Below are 20873 nucleotides of genomic sequence, written 5' to 3'. Positions count from 1 at the left end.
ATAAAGTACAGTCTTATTGCAGTTGACCATAACCACCTCACACCTACAAGTAATCTGAATTACTTGATCCCACAATCTCATACGCAATACCATTCTACCTCCTTTTCTTTCCAAGAACAATTCGTCCCTGGAATGGTCTTCCCCTACACATACAGTCCAGCCCCAGTTTGATCCTATTCACTGAGAGGCTGGCAACTGTAACCATCGAATCTATATCTATGTTTTAATCTTAGTAATTGTAGTTCTTTTTAACTTTGCACCTAATGAGCTTGCTCATCTTTTAACAGCCTGTCCCGGACAAGCGCCTCCCAGTTATAATCAGAATTGATTGTTTGGCAGTACACAGTAGATATCTAGATAACAATATTCTTAGTTTATTGAATGTACCTTTACAAGCCTGCTTTTGTGTAAAACATATGGGTAGATGATAACTCAGACCATGCAACTGATAACATACCTGACTAAAAAATTGAGCCATGGTGGCTACATGAAATATATCATATGTATTTATATTGTCTCTTCACATATATACAGTCTAACTCTTCTCGGATATTTCTATAGCTCAGTACCTCCCCACTCTCCTACCCCAATGCAGCCATTTGCCGCACACCCATGTTTCTTTCAGCACACTGTATATCATTTATTCCATTTAAACCTTTAACTGCTTAAAATTACATTTGCACCTAACCATTGTTAACTAACACACTTTTTTCCGAACTAGCGCCATGTATTGTAATGTATTGTATTGTATTGTATTGTATTGTATTGTATTGTATAGGCGCACCCTCAGGAGAGGTATTTTCCTTTTTATATGAACTGTGCTCCTTTTTATATTAACTGTGCTCACTAAGTGCTATTATTTACAAGTGCACATTACGTGTATATATACAAACGTCTGACAGGTGCAGACTTGTTGAAAAGACAAATATTCAGATACAGGGGAATCCGCGTACCAGACCCGAGCTCTTTTTAAATAGACCCCTTGGTTCTTTAACGTGCCCTGTGTTGCAGATTACGATCGTGGACTAAATGCCGGTAAAGGAACGTTCACCAGGTTGTATCCATGCTTGGAACGCCACTTTACGGCATTTGTTTACAAATGGCTGCCGGTTGACAAATTGGAATATTCCATTGTATTATAATTTCAACAGGTATACGCATGTTTTAATTGCACTAATCATTTCATGCATTTATGTAGCGTACCATTCCAGCAATAATGGTTAGATTTGTCTTTTTAAAAGCCGCAAGGACAGCACTTGTGTTGTGAAGTTCAGTTTGGCATTTTTATATTGACGAAAAGCTGAAATTTAATAGGGTCAGTTTCCCGTTCATCTATTTTATTTGATGTTTTTCTGATGACATGGTGTATTGTGAATCCAGTCTTCTATTCCAAAATAACAAGAAGTTTTGGTCAGTATAGTGCAAATAATAGGACGTTTCGGCACAACGTGATAACATTTGTCTGCATCATCATCATCTTCAGTAATTGCCGCACTATAGCAGAGTATACTTCACTGCGATTTGTTTAAAATACTGTACATGCACAGCCATAAGGGACAACTATTTACATATAAAAGACTAAAAGTCTTTCTTTGTACACATTTTAAAAAACCAATAAAACGAACACTGTCCCGACACGTCCAAACTTATTCTGCATATTTCTGTTAGGAAATCCCCAATGAAATCCATTGGGAATGTTTTCTGGTACATGTACATTGTATTTGTAATGATTACATCTCTGATAATGAATTTATGTTGACATTATAGCATGAAATTGCCTCGCTGATATTTTTTGCATACATGTACATTTTGTGTTTTGTTTCTGCAATTTAATGTCATCGGCAGTCTGCTGTGTATTAAAATTGGTGTCGGGGTAGATATGTCATTGAACCTGTTCACGTTTTAAGTCTGTAACATTACGAAAATTATGAGTTAAATTAGACCCATTTTGTGTTTCTACATGAATATTGATGTTTAATTATTGGATCAAGTAAGTCTGACCAGTATTTCATGAGTTTTTAGGATCATTCTTTAATGTCTCCATTTTCCTAACAGTAAAATGCAGATACAGGTAATGTTTAGAGGAGTGACAACTAAAAAATATCATATCATAAAATAAGTCATCCCGATAAGGCAAATGATTAAGGCTAGGGGCAGTGATAACATTTGGGCAATTTTGGCTTCACAGCACAGAGGGATGGCAACTATAAAATGTCAGATCATACTTAAAACAAGCCAACCTGATAAACAAAACCAGTGAGGCTACCAGTCTTCAAGAGGGGCTTAGTCTTGATAATAGGAGGTTATAATTGTGTTAACTTTTGACTTTCACGTCCAAATACAGTGTACGAAATTTGGATTTGAATTCACTAGCCTGTTCTAGCTACCAGATAGGAAATTTTCCGAGCCTGACACCAATTTCACTAGCCCAAACTTAAACACCATAAAATACCTTAATTTTTGTACCATAAAACCTGCCTGACTTATGTTTCAAACCTGGTTTCGCGGCCATCAAAATACTTCAAGAAATTTGCCATATTGTTTACTTAGGGCATGCTCGATTTGGAATTCCTAGGAGAACAGGAATCAAATGCATCGGAACAGTCTTCCGACAGTCTTCAAACAGGTAATGTGAGCAACATTGGTTTGCATTTGTGAAAGTTTTTTAGATCTACTGCATGATTGTGTTCTGACTAACTCTTAATCACTTGTTTGGAAGAATTTTATGGAACAGTTTGAATTCGATTCTCTCCTGATTCCTACCACCCAATAGAGCACGCTCATACAGTTCCAATAATTCAATAAGCATTATTCAATCTGGACGATTTGTCAATAATTCAATATGGACAATGCATGATGCATTCTTGAATAACAGGCGTTTATTAACGGAGACTGTATGAAATCACGATGCTATACGTGTTTAATTAGCACGTTTTTTTAAATCACATTAGGAAAACCGGTAGCCTGGTCGGGCTAAGCTTGTATCTGCAGAAAATTGGTAGTCTGAGCTGAAATTCGGTAGCCATGGGCTATCAGACTACCGCTAATTTAGAACACTACAAATATGTTCAAAATATTTCTATTAGGAAAAGCCCTATCCAAATTGATTGGTTGATACTTAGAGTTTTTCATGTAGATATTTTTGGCTGGAAAGAAGCAGGTGTGTTTTATGCACATGGACTAAGATTTTACAAGGATTGATCAACATTTTAGCTAAAATTGAAACTTATTTTTTCTTTTTCTATGTCAATTGACTGGGTCAAGTCCCATAACTCTGACATGTATTTTGGGCAAATAATGCCCCCTTTTGGACTTAGAAAAATCCTGGTTAAAGTTTTGTACTATCTCCAAGCAATTTACTATCTCCAAAACTAATGCAGATATTGAATTGAAACTTCACATATATATATATTGGGGTTATAAAGCTAGGTGATAGCATCAAGTCCCATAACTCCCCCTTTAGGACTTAGAAAATCCTGGTTAAAGTTTTGTCTGCAAGTACATATAGCTATTATTTAAAGGCATGTAGCTTTGAAACCTATTTTTTTCTTTTTCAATAACCAACCTCACTAGGTCAAATCCAATAACTCTTACAGTATTTTGGGTAAATTATGCCCCCTTTTGGACTTAGAAAATCCTGGTTAAAGTTTTGCATGCAAGTTATTACTGTCTCCAAAACTAATGCAGGTATTGAATTGAAACTTCACATGTGTCTTCAGGGTAATAAAACTAGGTGGTAGCATCAAGTCTCATAACTCTGACATTTATTTTGGCCAAATTATGCCCCCTTTTGGTAGATATGACAGTGACTCATCTATTATGAAATAAGGCCAAGATCCATTTCAGTATACCAGTTTTTGGTGGTGCTATGGCATATTTTTGACCTTAAATTTGGTTGTTCAGTAATACTTGAATGGATGGTTGATTGAGTTTATTATATCCCCCATAAACATTTTACACAGTCATATTATTCTAAAACTCTGTTTTACAGCAGTAAAGCCAGGGTTTTATTTTATATAGGAAGGCAGTCTTGTGAGGTTATTAATTATTAATTTTAGTCTGTTAAAAGGCCAGCAGTTTTTACGTTTTTCCTGATTGTTGCAGAAAACTTCACATGTTTAAAAAAAACATATATATTTTTAATTTTGGAATTATATTTCACAAATGGATAAATTTCAGACTGGGAAGCCACCAAATTTCGATGTCTGTAACAAAAAGAAGAAAGGCCCTATTTCAGTAAAGTGCCCTTTTTTCATAAATGGGCAGTTATCAAAGCCTCTTCCCAATGCTGGATGAAAAGTCTTGATTTACTAGTATCTAGCACAAATTGCTGTTTAAGGCTTGAACTAATACAGTTTGATATATGAGTAATTTGATGTATTAATGTATTTAAAGTTGGCTGATCAGTATTGTACAGTCTTTTACATAGTTGCAGAAATTAGTTTTGTCATATTTATGCTTCTTCAAATTAGGTAGAGGGCTAAGAAAGATGTACCTTCTGCTCTAAGTATGTAACAAACATGATATGAGTCGCACCATTAGAAAACCAACATAGTGCGTTTGCGACCAGCATGGATCCAGACCAGCCTGCGTATTTGCGCAGTCTGGTCAGGGTCCATGCTGTCCGCTAACGGTTTCGCAAATTAAAATAGGCTTTGAAAGTGAAAAGCTCTTTGAAGTATTTAACATAGAAATTTTGGTGAAAGTTTAGCATGTAAGCAGGTTTCTAAGAAACTACATGACTAATGCTTTAAAGCTCATCATAAGTCTTTGACATAATGACCTCACATGGCAGGTTTCATAAATTATGCCTTGTAGATTATGTCTCCTGTTTTTTCTTTTTAAGAAATTTTATGAAAGGATGGCATCTCAAAAGCCATTGAACTGAATGCTTTCAGATTGTTAAAAAGTTCTAACATCAGATACTCTGAGCCAGGTTTCATATCTCTGACTTACAGTTTACAAAACAATAACCATTTTTCACTGAGAAGAAATTTTATTGTGTTTTTTTTTTAAAGTATGTATTACCCGGTATGTATAAGGGTTTCAGTTAGTTGTGTGGGCTGTCTTTAGACACCTCTTGTTACTGTATATTGTCCATCTGAAAATATTAATTTACAAGCAGTCACTTTCACAAGAAAATTATGTCGTGGAATCTATTTTAAAGTCTCCCATAGCTTTCAGTCAATCAGAACTTGAGGCATTAATTTTGTCAACTGAAATGCTGGTAAATATATAAATCTTAAGTGTAAGAACAAAATTCATGGTATTTAAAGATTTCTGAATTTTATACCCTGTAATGATTTTAGCCCTTATCCTTCTAAATTTCTATAATGAACTTGTCCTTGATTTGGACAGTACCATTAACACTGTTAAAAGGGATGCTTGCCAAAAAGATACTGACTGTATGGCAAACAGTGCAGATCTTGATCAGCCTGCATGGTCCCAAGTGTCAAGCATGAGAAGGGTTAAAAACCTGATTATTTAATCATTTTGATTGCATAGTTATACATTTAACAATATATATATTTTTTTAAAAGAATACATGTTTGGATTGATCATTTAAAATGATGACAGAACAACTGGGGGGTATTCATCCGTTGGTGTGTATTGGAAGTCTCTGTCTGGAAGACCAGGTATAGATAGACAGTTGTAGATTATCACAGATTAACATAGATTTAAGACAGATTATGCTGTCATGTGTGTATGTGAAGTCATTAAAAAAAAACTAAAGATAAAATACCTGTTGAAGGGTCCATAAATAATGGTAGACTATTTTTAGAATGGAATTGAATATAAATCTACAAAAATGGACGATTAGCTGTAAAGAATAATAGTTTATTATTTTCATAATTTTCATATTTTGGAATATGACCAATTCTTGCTGAATTAGGAAATTTTGTGATATTTTACTCATATAAAGAAAGTAATATATTTTTATGCATAAAATAACACTAAATCAACAGAAAAGAGTTGAAGAAATAACTGGAAAATTACTGGAATTAAGTCTTTGCTGTGGTTACTTAGCTCCTATGGAAATATGAAACTTAATCATTTCCTAACTTGTTTTCTTAGTAAAAGGATTTTCAAGATAGTTAGCAGTTGTAGCAATAGAGGTGTGTGTGTTGACTTTTTGAACACTGGTTAGACACAGTCCCAGTTTGTAGTGGAACCAGTGCTTGATTGTTTCCTGTGTTAAGGTGTATGGACAAGAATCAGTTGTTTGTATCAACAGATCATTTCATTGACTGACATGTTACACACCATTGACAGGACCATCAGTTCCTCAACACAAACCCCGGAAGTGATTGTACTGCAGTCAAAGTATGCCATGATGTCTGTAGTCGGAATTTGCATCAGGACTTCGGGAAAAACAGTTTTCTAGTTTGAAATAGAACCCAAAAGCACAGGAAATAGAAACTAGTAGATGTAAATTGAAAGTTTTAGTAAATATAGACATTCAACCCCAGTGCAACAGTTTTGTACTTTTGGCAGTTTCTAGATGAACTATGTGAAAATTAATTTTTTCATTAAACTTATTTCATGTTATTTGTAGTCGAAATCTTTAACTAAAGAGTGTTGATCATTACATGGACTAAAGTCAGTTAAGAAATAAAATACTTATGGAAGGGAAATCAAAACATAGGTAATCAGTTTCCTTTTGAAATATCAGTTTTCTGGCTGTAATACATTTACAATTTACCATATGGAACATGTGTATATAAAAAGGTGTTTTAACAGCACATGAGCGTGAGAATCTCTGTTAACACACATATGTGACAAAAACAACAGTTTGATGCTAGAATATGGATAGCATCAATGCCAGTAATTTTTGAGGAAAGTTTGTTATTTTCCAAGTCATGATAAAATTAATAGCAGTACATCATCTTTGCAGACATGATTTCTATGAGGAGAGAACAAGATTTTACTGATAATACAATGAAATATACCACTGCTTTATCAAAACTGGATCAAAAATTAAGAATTATTAAGTATATCATAAATTTTGATAACATAGGTAAAAAAATTCTCAAAGCTTAAAATATAAATGTTTATTTCATCGTTTTCATGATCAAATGAAGATTTAAGAACTATGATAACATTCTGTAAATTCTGTACAAATCTATATAATTATGACATAAACAGCTGCTTTTAATTTACATTAAAGCCTCTGAGCATTAGTTACAAAGAATTAAATTCCTAGAAATAGATATAACTAAGAGCAAAATGTTCAGTAAATAACAAAACAAATTAAAATTTTGATGATGTCAACATGAAAAAAAGAACAAAGCAGACATAATTTCATGTGCATTTCATGGAAATTTATTGACATTTGACTCAAATTGAGGGACAATATATTTTTTCATTATTTTTACACATTTTATGCTAGAATATCTTTAGCACATGTTCATTTCTTGTTATAACATTTTCAGAATCCCTCGGGAATCGTTGGTACCCTCTCCTTACCTGGCCTGAGGCATCAACCAAACTAGATGTTGTAACTTATGAATAAACCTACAAATTTATCCCTACACAGATATGTTTTTAACAACTGCACATAGTCATTTAATCAGTTCTGTTTTATTGTATTTTTTTTAATCATTTCAAAACAAAGATCATTTGTCATTTATTCAGAGTATGTTATATTTCCTATTGAATAATCTAAGACTTCATGGTTTTAAAAATGTCCTTGAAACTATGATAAGCAGAGGTTTTAGTGTAAGACATTTCCTTTATATAAAGTTGGTCAGAAAAAAGGTTAATTTTTATTGAAATACATGTTTTTGAATTAGATTTTAATTTGAATTATATTAGAAGCAGTTACTACTTAACAAAAAAATGTTACAATGTAGATTCTAATGAAAAAATGTTCAGAATATACTAGGTAGATTTTAGAACGTTGATTTTAAACTTGAAAAGTTAAAATGTAAAGTTTTAATTGAAACATACAGGATATTGACATTATGGTTGTTTGAAGAAATTTTTTTTATAGGAGCAAGGTAACAAAATCCTATTGAAATAGAAGAAAAACTTGTGGAGTACATTCAATATATCTGTATAATACAATTTTGTGTAAGCCTTAGGGATGTTTCACATCTATTTACCCATCATGAGAAGTCTTGCTCATTCTGAGTTTGCTATTACTTTGCATGGTTTCAAAGGATCTGGTGTATATTTTATTGTAATCCCTTGCTATTTATTGTATTTGTATGTTGTTGTGTTGCATGACCTTCCAACTTTTCCAGGCTTTGTACTGTATTAGCTCATCTATTATTAATCAGGAGACACCTGTCACTGTGTGATACAGGGAGTAGTGATCAATGAAATACAAAAGTATTAATTATCTCTCTACAATACATAATGCATCCCTAATTAGTGAAGGCATCTGCAAATTTCATGGAAAGAAGTTCTTTAGTTTCTTAAGACATTCCTGGATGTGTTTTTTTTCTTTTGATAAATGGATATACGCACTGAGTCTGACTCAGTGATTTTTTGTAAGAATTTGAATTTTCTTTTCATATTGATGTGGTTTTTTTTAAATGGGGCAGTATTTTGTTAATAATCATTTCATTATAAACTGATTTAGTGCTTAAAATTAATATTTACATGTTTAATTACAAATGAAATAGGTAATGTAGGAGGGAAAATTTGGCGAGCATTATTACTTTGAAGTATTTAAAAATTACCAGTTTTTTATTAAAAAACTGAAAAAATGCAGAAGTTTATGGTAGGAAAGTAATAATTATGATATAAACTTCATATGGTGTTACTTCTTTATGTTACATTATTAAAGTGTTTAGACTTAAAACCAAATTACCTTTAACAGAATATTGATATAGGAATTGATAAAATGATAAATTCACAAACCATCTCAATAAATTGGGTAATCTTAAAGCCTTAATAGTGGTATTCATTTCAAATAAGATTTATATTTTGTTCAAAGTAACAGCCTAAACATTTTAGAAGGGAATTACTGCGTCAAATTTCCCAAATATTTTTATTGAAAAGGTCAGAGATAGTATGATGGTTTTACTTAATACAGCATAAGTAAGCAGGCGGGAAAAATATTGACTTAATATACATATTGAGATATTTGTAGTGTTTACAACTTCAAAGTAAGGTAATAACTAATACTTACTTATCAAAATTTATATTGTAGTGATAGCAGTTTACATGGAAAGTTAGTAATATGTAAATAGTGCACTATCTGAAAACAGGAATAATGTTATAGGTAACTTGGTACATTTTGTATATGATATTCTTAGTCTTCCTTTCAGAACCTCACTTAGCAACTTCAGCTTTATTCTGTGATCATTACTGATGTGTTTTTCTGTTTCAATGCAACCTTACATTAAGAATTTTGGATTGATGAAAATATGAGATTTTACTAAAAAGGGCTGGTTTTGATTGATATTGCCTCATTCAGGAGTTCCTTTCGTCATCTAAACTAACCGAACACTTGATTAAAGATTAACTGGATACAGATACATTGTACTTTTATTTCCTTCATAATTTGAAGAGTTTACTTAATATTCGATAGGTCTTTCTTGATATACATATGTCGTAAGAGATATATATCATATATTTAGGTTGAATTGCACCATTTTAAGTTAACTTGCCAAAATATTTCTAGGGATATAGATTTAATATCTGTGGTCCTCACTGGAAACTGCTCCTTTTTAAACTGAGATCATTGATCTGTCCTGAGATCTGACAAGAATTACTTTATGCAGGATAAAAACTGAATAAGATAGTTGCCTTACATGTATTCATATTGATGGAGCTGCATAAAACTAAATATATATTTATTAAATATTATTGTGGACAAACAAACTATAGGAATTTTAAAGCTTAATTTTTTGAAATTTTTCTGATAGTATAGCTGTTTTGCTACCTTTTTATCGGCCTCAGTGTCTGGAAACAAGGTTGCATGTAAGCTGATTCTCAAAACGCAATGTGTATTAGATGTTTGAATTATTTTTGTCCATGGCTTTGAATATTTTAAAATCATCGGGAAATTTTTGGTTTTAAGCTTAATTTTGAAATTTTCTGATAGTATAGCTGTTTTGCTACCTTTTTATCGGCCTCAGTGTCTGGAACACAAGGGTTTTGCATGTAAGCTGATTTCTCAAAAACTGCAATGTGTATTAGTGTTTGAAATTATTTTTTTGTCCAATGGCTTTGAATAATTTTAAAATCATCGGGAAATTTATTTTGGTTTTAAAGCTTAATTTTTGAATTTTCTGATAGTATAGCTGTTGCTACTTTATCGGCCTCAGTGCGACACAGGTTGCATGTAGCTGATTCTCAAACTGCAATGTGTATTAGTGTTTGAAAATTTTTTGTCCATGGCTTTGAATATTTTAAAATCATCGGAAATTATTTTGGAAATCAGCATTTACTTCCAGTCGTTTATTAACCTGGTAAGTCACATACTTATAAGTGAAACGATTAACAAGTGATGTATAGGAGGGGCGTGTTATTGATTTTACTCGCTGTCTATGTAACTCAACCTAATTTTAATCTGATTCCTCATAGGGGCCGTACATAAGTTACAATGTTCCGATGGCCTAATTCAAATATTACGTAGTTTGGGAAAATAGCTAAATCGTAAACTCGAATGTTTAGACAGAAATTAAAACGCTTTCCTAGTTTTGATGAAAAATGGTATCAATTAAAAAAAAAAGGAAACAAACTGAATGTCTACTTATGTGCCAGTAGATCTAGTTAAATTCCAAGAGAATAATCTCAGTCGGACAATTACAAATGAAAAACACTTGCTGTAGTCCAGAATCATGTTTAGTGTTACCTTCACAGCGCAACAGTTACAGAAACTATATAACTTTAAACATTTAACAGGTCAACTAAAATGTCAACTGTTAAAGAGTCTGCAATATTTATACTTCAAAGATCATTTTCTTCTCGTCATTTTTAATAATGACTAGATTCTTTACACAGTTAGAAACATTAATTACTAACGCATCATTCATGTAATTGTTACGTGACATACTTGGCCGATCCATTTCCAGCATCTCAGAGACTTATTCGGACTTTACGACGGGAACTTTATCATTGCCGTCGGCGCGGTTACTGGTAATTCAATTTCAGTTTTTTAATATCCGGCTCCAGAGCACCGCTGATATATCATTCAAAATCAAGCAGATCGTAGCTAACCTCCATGTCTTTCTCGTTTTCATTCATAATTATTGCAGTATTCCCGTTTCCTAGTGATTACATCAGCTGTTCTACATTACATGCATAACTAATTTGAATAAAGCTACCATCGCCTTGGAAGATAGGTGAGCGGGGCTTGTTTTAACTGGACACTTTGACTCTACTAGGTAATCAGGTACACAGCATGTATCTTTAGGTGGAGCTTAAATTTGTAAACAAAAAATAATTTAAAACATTAAACAGGTTTGTGTTTATTAGTAAGCATTTATCAAATTAAATTGGTCACGCGGCTGTGCCATGCCAGACCAATTTAATTTGATAAATGTTTACTAATAAACACTAACCTATACATAACTTCAAACGTCACACATATATTTGGTACCATGAGGACATATATTTATATTTTCATTTCAGAGTGCCAGGTATCCTTGTACAAGCAGATAGACCCACCGTAGGGCATGTTTCTAGCTTTGTAGACCTATTTCGACAAACTTTCGCTAGTGTCAAGTCTGTACCAAACACTGGATCAACATCTCCTCGCAGTCTACAAGTTCTGAATGGTGGAGGTTTGTTAGGTATTTGTTTTATATTAACCTAGGAAGAAATATTTTTTAAAATCTTACCACTAATCACACCATGAAAGTAAAAAAAAAATGACTTTGATGTTAGGGGGCGGGGAAATGAGGGAAACAGAAACTATAACTGTACTATAACTGGCAGCACTAGTTGGGGCAGCAGTTGTATACCTGGTGTTGATAGTGCTCATGTTTTGTGTAAGACTTATCAAATTAAAAGAATGTTTTTTTTTTTAAATCTCAAGATTGATCATAACTGTCCAAATGCGGACAGAAGTTAGATCCCTGAGAGCAAAGTGTATTAGCTGCTATTCAGTTCAATAAAATCTTAATTTGTCAGTTTTGACATACATGTATATATTTAAAATATACCAAAAACATGCATTCACATCACCGATATCCTAATATCATTCCGGCTTGTTTACCAAAAACTTACAAATGGTATCATAATATAAATGACTTAAGTTTTTATCATCAGTAGTGTCGTAAGGTATGACAATATTAGAATTACTTCATGAGTCTGCTGCTGGAAATATTCGATAGCAATGGAATATATTTTGATGAAGGTTCCTTTTAAAAGAAAGTGCTTATATTATGCTAATCAGATGCATTTGTCAAACATATGTCACTGTCTTTCATTTATTTTTTTCAACTGAATTTTGGGACTTTTTGCCTTCAATTTGATGAAAAGACATACTTTTTTCTGCTGGGGTCGACTGACTGAAAATCCTTTAGTCATTTTTTCCCATTTTGTCATCTTTAGTTTTGAAATAATAAAATACCATAATTACAGTATGCACACAAGGCTTATAGCAGATATTGTGATCAATTGAAATATAGTCTTATCATCATGATTTGTGTAATGTTGCTCAGGTTGACAGTATCAGGAATAACTGAAGGTAATGTGATAATTAGATATTACCGCATAGATATCACTGTTCCATGTTTTTCATCCTGGTTCAAAATTTAAAATTCTGCTTTCATTAACATTAAAATATTATATTTTGTAAAAAGTGTAGTAAAAGTGAAGTAATGCAATGACAATATGTGAAGCAGATGTATCGTTCTGAAATTTTGAGTTTTAGCCAGTGGCACTTTTTGTCTTTGTATATTTGTACTTGTGTATGTTTACCAGAAATATTACCACAATATGTTGTTTACACAATACTTGAGGCATTTTCTCAGAGTCTCTTGCTATAAAGATGAAATCAAAGCATACTAATTGAGCCGTGCCATGAGAAAATCAACATAGTGGGTTTGCGACCAGCATGGATCCAGACCAGCCTGCGCATCCGCGCAGTCTGGTCAGGCTCCATGCTGTTCGCTAACAGTTTCTCCAATTCCAATAGGCTTTAAAAGCGAACAGCATGGAGCCTGACCAGACTGCGCGGATGCGCAGGCTGGTCTGGATCCATGCTGGTCGCAAACCCACTATGTTGATTTTCCCATGGCACGGCTCATATATTGAAACATTCACATATAAAACTCACATTTTCTTTTAATCCCGTTACAGTGAAACTCTGTTTTAACTAGAGTCAGCAAAATTGAAATATCTTTTAAGTATTGCTGTTGCCTTGGTCTCACTGATTTCATTCTTTGAAAGAATCCACTTTACTTACCGCCATTTAGCTTTTCTTTTTTGGAAGCATTCAGTAAAGCTTTATAATTGACTATATTTGTCCATACATTCATATGCAAATTGGCTGTCCTCATATTGTACTCACTTATATAGATGAAACTACAGTCCATAAAATAAACAAACATGTTTGTAAACATAGACGGATCCAAACGGAAGGGGAAGAAGCATTTTATAGAAATATTTCGATGGCAAAATACAATACATATTGTAGCCCTGACCAACCTATAAACCGGGCCAGTCTGTTTAATAAGTACAACAACACGGTTGACCCATTTAAACGAGTTGTACTAATTCACTAGATGTCATTTATATGTCTGTTGTGATAAATATTATCATTTTGAATGTTAATTTCAGGTGATGAGATTGTGAACAATAGAATGAGTTCTCCTCCAAAACGACATCTTGCAGGTTTGTGAACAAGTATAATACTTAGATTCTAACAATTAAAGAGTGGAGAAAAAGTCTGTTTTATAGACAAGTTGTAGAAAGAGTAGCTGTTAATGAGAATAATTACGTTATTTCAAGAAGGTGTAAGAGAAATAAAGTAATTATATGAGTCAGCCCTTTCTATTTCCAATCTGTATCTGGCCCACCCAGTGTACACTGCCACTTCTATAAATTATCCCACCTCCCAGTGCTTGGAGAACACCATGATCTCAAGTCTTATATATAGTAAGTACACTCAAGGATTTAATCAAATTACAGGTAAACTGCTGAATTATGACAGTGGCTTGTAAAAAAGTAGACTTAATTAATTTTGATGCTTTGGACAGATAAGATGGATTATATTTTTTAAGTGTCAACATTTTTATGTTAGTGTAGCGTAGCCGCTCCTTAAGTCCACTGGAAAAATAACTCAATACACTGTTTTTGTTTCTATCTAGTTTTAATTTACCGTCAACAATAGTATACCTTCTAACTGACAGAGCTAACAAAATTCCATCTAGCACAAATAAGCCTTTAAGCATTTCATAACTCTCTGTCTCCGTCTTTATTCCTTCTCAGGCTGTGCACAGCACAAGGCCTTAGCCCTGGCCGGCTTCCGAGCCACCACGTGTTTGCTGTGTGAGAGGGTGTCCCTTTCAGTTTAGTCCGACAATACACAATTTGTCTCCATATTTATACAGATTGGTCAAATACATCATTTACATAAGCAAAATAAATGAAGTCAGGTACAAACTGCAAAAGTAATAAACAATAAAAATATTTCTCTTAAAATACACATAAATTGTCACTCAATGTTAAACCCAGTGTCAATCAATTTACCGCATTATAACATACGACCTGACTAATTGTTTAAGGGGCATTATATATGCACTTTGTGAGTAGAAGCGACATGTTTTTCTTTAGGGACGTGCTTATTTATTAACCTGTATTTTTTATGACACATATATGACCTGAACAACTGTTTAGGGGAATTTTATGTGCACTTCATGAGAAAAACATGTTTTTTCTGTAGTGACGAGTTTATTAATTAATCTCGATTTTTTCCTTATTTCGTCTCGCCTTTTTCTTATATATAAAATATACCCTTTCAATAGAAAGAAATTATATTATTTGTAATTACTCAAAATAAAAGACAAAAGCACATGCAGTCTTCACTCTATTTATTAAGCGCCTGAGCGGCGAATAATCAAACATTTAAATCAATCATCTAATACCGTTTACATTAAAATGAATGCTCAAACATTTATTAATATGAGTTGGGTAAAATGGCCGCTCTGAGTTCAGTATGTTAGGCGTTAAAGCTCGCTACCAAACTATTGAAAACTAATATCAAATGCAATAAGGAAGTTAACCGAAAGGAGACCGGACGTGTCATATAAAAGGCAACCAATTTTAAATGAATAAAACGTACTTGCATATATACACTCAGGTCACTGAGATATTAACTGTATCCATACACAGAACCTTTAGCCATAAGAGTCCTACCGACTGTGTAATCGTAAACCCCCAGTTCCCCAATGTAATGTACCCTCAACAGGTACCAGCTTAGGAAACTAAAAATGCACAACCACACATTCGGCGTTAGGGAATGCCATTGGCTAAATACATCTAAAACGGTAACCACATTAACTAGGTCTTACCAATACACAAAGGGCCAGACCTATAGACCCGAAGCAACATTCGAGTCAACAACAACAATAACAAAAGACCCAAAGCGACATTTGAGTCTACAGTCAAAGCTAGCCTAAGGACCCGAAGCGACATTCGAGTCGGCAACAAAATAACCAAGTGACCCAAAGCGACATTTGAGTCTACAGTCAAAGCTAGCATAAGGACCCAAAGTGACATTCGCGTCAACACAGTATAATAACCCGAAGCAACATTCGAGTCAGTAATAGCCCGGAACAACATCAAGGATACCATAACAATTATTTTACCACGTTACTAAGCTTGTGACCTGAGATAACCCAAAACAAAAGTAATTAAACAGTCTACGGACCCGAAACTGTCAACTCAATTAAGTCACAGATGCACAAGTCTCATCTGTAGCGCAAATAATGCCATCGACGAGAGTTGATACACCCGTAACCGGAAGTTTCGAAGGTAAAATTGTGAAGTATATGGTTCAATTTTCTTAGCTTAAACCACAGTGCCCGGTCACCTTCCGGTCAATTAACAATTTTTTCCGCCACAATAAATTTTAATTTATCCCCCAAAAATTATTATTGAACAGAGTTTTCCTGTATTGCAGTCTTCAAATGATCTAGATAAAATTCCAATCCCACATCATTTAAGTGTACACCGTCATCCCTAAAAAAGTTAGTTTCCGTATCAATGTCAGGGCTTATGAAATCTCCCCTGCCAGAACGGCATGTTGCTATACGGCCCAACCTATTGATACGCTTGCGCTTTGTCTCCAATGACTTTACGTTCGTGACCCCCCTCCAAACACGCCTGGGTAAAATGTCAACCCATATCAAAACAGTGTCGGGAAAAGCCTCACGGAGGTATTCGATTTCCCCTTTTAAACTTCTTCTCATTTTGATCAGAGATAATGAGGCAAGATCGTTACCACCTAAATGTATGATGATAATCTTGGGTGGAGGCGATAGCAGCACCTGGGTCTCTATGGAGTTGCGGAAAGAGGTCCAGCCGAGTCCCCTCACTCCCCACCAAGCATTATTGTTAAGTCAGGCAAGTGAAGGTTGACCATTTCCTGTGTCCGTCGCTCGGATGCCGGCCCAGTAAGGGATTGAATCCCCTAAAACCCATACATCTACAAGTATTGAGAAACAGAATTGGTAGTCAGAATTTGCCGCTAAAGCGAAAATGAAATAAGTACAGTGCAACCCTTATAAAGTAACACCGTTTGGGAAATACAAATATTGACTATTATGTAAAGGTTGTTGCCCTGAGGAAGTAATTTTGATGGTATGTTACAGCATGAGGAAGTTTGAATGTTGTTCTAAAGAGGTTTTTGCTTAATAGCAGGATAGCTTTAAAAAGATTGTACTGTATATTTCGTAAGTACACAAAGGCCACGCAAATGCCGTACTTGGGAAACAAGTATATTTATTGAATCAAGAGTGATAGAGTTGTGTGCCCTGACCTATTTCTGATAGCGAATATATAATTTATAACAGTTTGATGTCCATCTACCCATTTTCATAATAACTTCTGGTGGAAAACCTTGAGACGCTAAATCAGTAGCCCGGCCGGTTCTAAAACTATGTGATCGAAAAGTACCAGGAATTTGACACTTTCCAACGCATTTTGACAATACAGCGGAGAATTGTGACCTCGTAACGGGGATGCCGTCTTAAAGACAGTACAATATTCCAACCTGTTTTGGTCTCACTACTAAGAATTCAAGTAGTGATTGTACTGCGCAGACAGAACCTGATTCTCTGGGTATTTTTAATGTAACCACTTTACCTCTTTGATTTGTTTTAGAATGAAGAAGCTTAATTATAGCGTACTGACTTCCTATCCGGGACAAGTCAGATAACTGAAGTGAAACCTTTGATAATTCTTTACACGGAGAAACTAATTCGCTAACCCTAAAAAGGTCCAAAGTAGCCAGGGTAAATAATGAATTAAACAATTTGATTCATAATCACTAAAACAAATGTGAGGAGTTTTCTGCATATATCAATCAAGATTGGTAAAGTCAGAGGAGTTCGATATCTTGTTATCGGTTCCTATGGCAACCCTCCAACAGTTTGCTAATAGCAAAGACCCCAGATATATTATAATATCCGAACAGTTTATGAAATATTTAAACCTGCTTATACTCGTAATAGTTTTTGGGACAACTTCGAAACAGAATGCAGTAAATAACATATGTGTTCTTCAGGTAGAGGCAACACTTTGGAAGATTATAAGACTGCCTGAATTTCTGTCTAGAGTTTACTGCGTTCCTGAAAAAAGGAGCTGTTTAGCTCTAAACTGAAATGTCCAAAGGAAAATTGGTACCGGTGAGACACTGGTCTGCGTCTGGACTAGCTTCGAAACCTGTCCACTGAAAGCGAGACAAAGCATACAAACGTTGTATAGAATGACCTGGGACGTGAACTGCCTAATTACGATGTTAAGGTTAAAACATCTTAACGTTAAGATTCTTACAATGCACCTACTTTTTCCGACTTAGAAGATAATTGATCAAGATCTGAACTATGCCATATTAATCGCTTAAATTGATCTTCTTATTTGTTTAGATTTTTTCCCAAATAAATATGCAACCAAAGGGAACAACTCTAAAACTGTTATATCGGACGTAAGACCACGTGATTGGCCATTCGCATGACACCAGTGACCTTGAAAGTAAATCCCGAAATCCTAACTCCGTCCTGCTCGCGCTATCAGTACAATTGTGCGTCTTCATTTGTGACCCAATACTGATCATGAAAAATGGAAATGCCCGTTGAAATTCTGAAGCAGAGTTAACCACACCCTTACAGAAGCAAGCCTTTGTGGCGTACATGCTGCGTCTTTGCTGTGTATATGCCGCGAACACAGTAGTACGCCAGAGGAGTACATTTTAATACATCGCATGCCGCGTACATGCCGTGTACTATTCGATGAGTACACAGCATGTACGCAGAGGTCACTATACACTTCAAGTACGCAGCACAGACTCTGAAATTTAAGGAGTACACTGCAGTACGCAGGAGGGACTGTACAAGAAAATAGTACACTGCATGTACACCGCAATACTTTGAATTTGTGCAGTACACTTCATTCGCGGAAAGACTTACAGTTTCTTTGGCATTTATACTTAATTTTTTTTTATAAGTTAAAGTCTGAAGTAACTTCATATAGCGGAGGGACATGTTCATTTCTTTGGTTGTTAACTTTGAATTTTTTTAGTAAAGTCTGAAGTACACTTCAGCAGGAAGGATTGTACATTTTTTCTTTGTTGGAAGCAAGAACTTGATTTCCGAGTAACTTTATCTATACATAGAATAGTTCAATTACCATATTTGAACAATAACTTGCCAAACTATTGCAAGTTCTTTGAAGCTTACATCATAAGTGATCTGACTGACTTGCATGCAGTGTAAAAATAATTTCTTTGTCATTTTGAATTAATCCTGGAGCTTTCTAACTTGGATAATTGAAAAGCCTTATTTGAACTCATTGCATTACATTTTGTAAACATGAAATAATTATCAAGATAATGCCTCAACATACTACGCACACATCGTCTATAATTAAATCATAACACTATATTTAGTTGCATTAAAGTTGTTGTCCACTTGATGCAGTTATGCCATTTTCTTCAAAGTTAGACCAATGCTACAAAATTGAGTGATTATTTCTTGAAAAGTGGATGAAGAAAAGCATATAATTTATCTGATAACATCAATCTACATATTTTGGTAAGGTAAATACTTATTGATGCTGTCACTTATCTTTTTCTGTTTTTTTTCTGTCCAAATGACCAGCATTTGCATACAAAGTTGGGGGTAAGGAATTTACATTATCACAGCAGTTTCGCCACTAGAGTACACAGCAGGTATGCAGCAGGAGTCACAGCATGTACCCGCAGGATCGGGCCAGGAGTACACACATGTACGCCGCGAGTACACCGCATGTACGCTGCAGATAGTGCACGCATGACGCCGCAGGGTAGTACACCAGCAGGCTACATTTGCACGTGAAAGTGTATGTGCCACGTACATGCTGCGTACTATTTCCCGCATACTAAATTCCTCCAGCGTACATCCTGTGTACTATGTAGTCCACAGCATGTACGCAGCAAGTAGTACGCGGCAGAGCTCATTTGCATGTCAAAAGTGTACTACAAACATACTGTCGGTGTATGTGCGGTGTATATCCTGCGTATTATTTAAAGCCCTTGATTTCAGTACACATCATGTATGCATCATATACGCTGTACGTACACAGCAAGAGTATGCAGCAGGCCTTTTTCTTCTGTAAGGGCATTTTTAAGTCCAGTCTTATCTCTTCATTTACCCGGATATGATGATAAGGCTTTGTAAGGCCGCAAATAGAGTTTATTAGGCGGCGAATAAATGGCCTGCCAACAACTATTGCCCTGCAACAAAAATTCAGAGACCCTATGAGAGACTGCATTTTCTTAAGCGTTGTTTTTTTCCGTGAAAGTATTTCTTTAATTGTTTGAACAACCTTTTGAATTTTTGGCATTGGGATTCTCACCGTCATATTGATTGAATTGAGTTCTAATCCTAAGAATATTAAGACTTCTGTCGGGCCTTCCGTTTTTTTTTGAGAGCTAGAGGTACACCAAGTTCTGACATTGTGTTTTTGAAAATTTCTAATGCTCGAGTGCATGATTCTAACGACTTGTCTCCCCCCAAAAAATCATCAAGATAGTGAATTAAATTTCCGTTTTTAGCTCGACTATTCGAAGAATAGTCTAGCTATTCTACTCACCCTGGCGTCGGCGTCTGCGTCGGCGTCACACCTTGGTTAAGTTTTTGCATGCAAGTACATACAGCTATCATTTAAAGGCATATAGCTTTGAAACTTTTTTATTCTTTTTCTAGGTCAATTACCAACCTCACTGGGTCAAGTTCCATAACTCTAACATGTATTTTGAGCAAATTATGCCCCCTTTTGGACTTAGAAAATTCTGGTTAAAGTTTTACATGCAAGTTACTATCTCCAAAACTAATGCAGATATTGAATTGAAACTTCACATGTGTCTTCGGGGTTATAAAACTAGTTGATAGCACCAAGTCCCATAACTCTGACCTTCATTTTGGCCAAATTATGCCCCCTTTTGTACTTCTAAGAAAATTTTGGTTAAAGTTTTGCGTGCAAGTACATACAGCTATTACTAAAAGGCATATAGATTTGAAACTTATTTTTTCTTTTTCTAGATCAATTACCTACCTCACTGGGTCAAGTCCCATAACTCTGACATGACGTGTATTTTGGCCAAATTATGCCCCCTTTTGGACTTAGAAAATTCTGGTTAAAGTTTTGCATGCAAGTACATACAGCTATTACTAAAAGGCATATTGATTTGAAACTTATTTTTTCTTTTT

At 34.6% G+C, this 20873-nt stretch overlaps 1 protein-coding gene across 6 annotated transcripts in view; it reads left to right on the top strand.

The window, feature by feature from the left end:
* Positions 1-1079: 1079 nt before the first annotated feature.
* Positions 1080-20873, top strand: part of LOC123523252 (uncharacterized) — a 98242-nt gene continuing 78448 nt past the window's right edge. For 2 of the 6 annotated variants that reach the window (XM_053550266.1, XM_053550264.1), the window contains exons 1-3: positions 5820-6646; positions 11590-11750; positions 13744-13797. In XM_053550266.1, coding sequence (XP_053406241.1) covers positions 6624-6646; positions 11590-11750; positions 13744-13797 — 238 coding nt within the window. In that variant the 5' untranslated portion in view covers positions 5820-6623. Of the gene's footprint in view, positions 1152-2550; positions 2627-5818; positions 6647-11589; positions 11751-13743; positions 13798-20873 lie in introns of those variants that run through there. The other 4 variants (XM_053550269.1, XM_053550268.1, XM_053550265.1 and 1 more) reach the window with 4 other exon arrangements.

Source organism: Mercenaria mercenaria, chromosome 8 (assembly GCF_021730395.1).
Source record: "Mercenaria mercenaria strain notata chromosome 8, MADL_Memer_1, whole genome shotgun sequence".
NCBI lineage: Eukaryota > Metazoa > Mollusca > Bivalvia > Venerida > Veneridae > Mercenaria > Mercenaria mercenaria.
The sequence above is the reverse complement of the archived record's forward strand: the minus strand, read 5'-3'. Positions and strand labels throughout refer to the sequence as shown.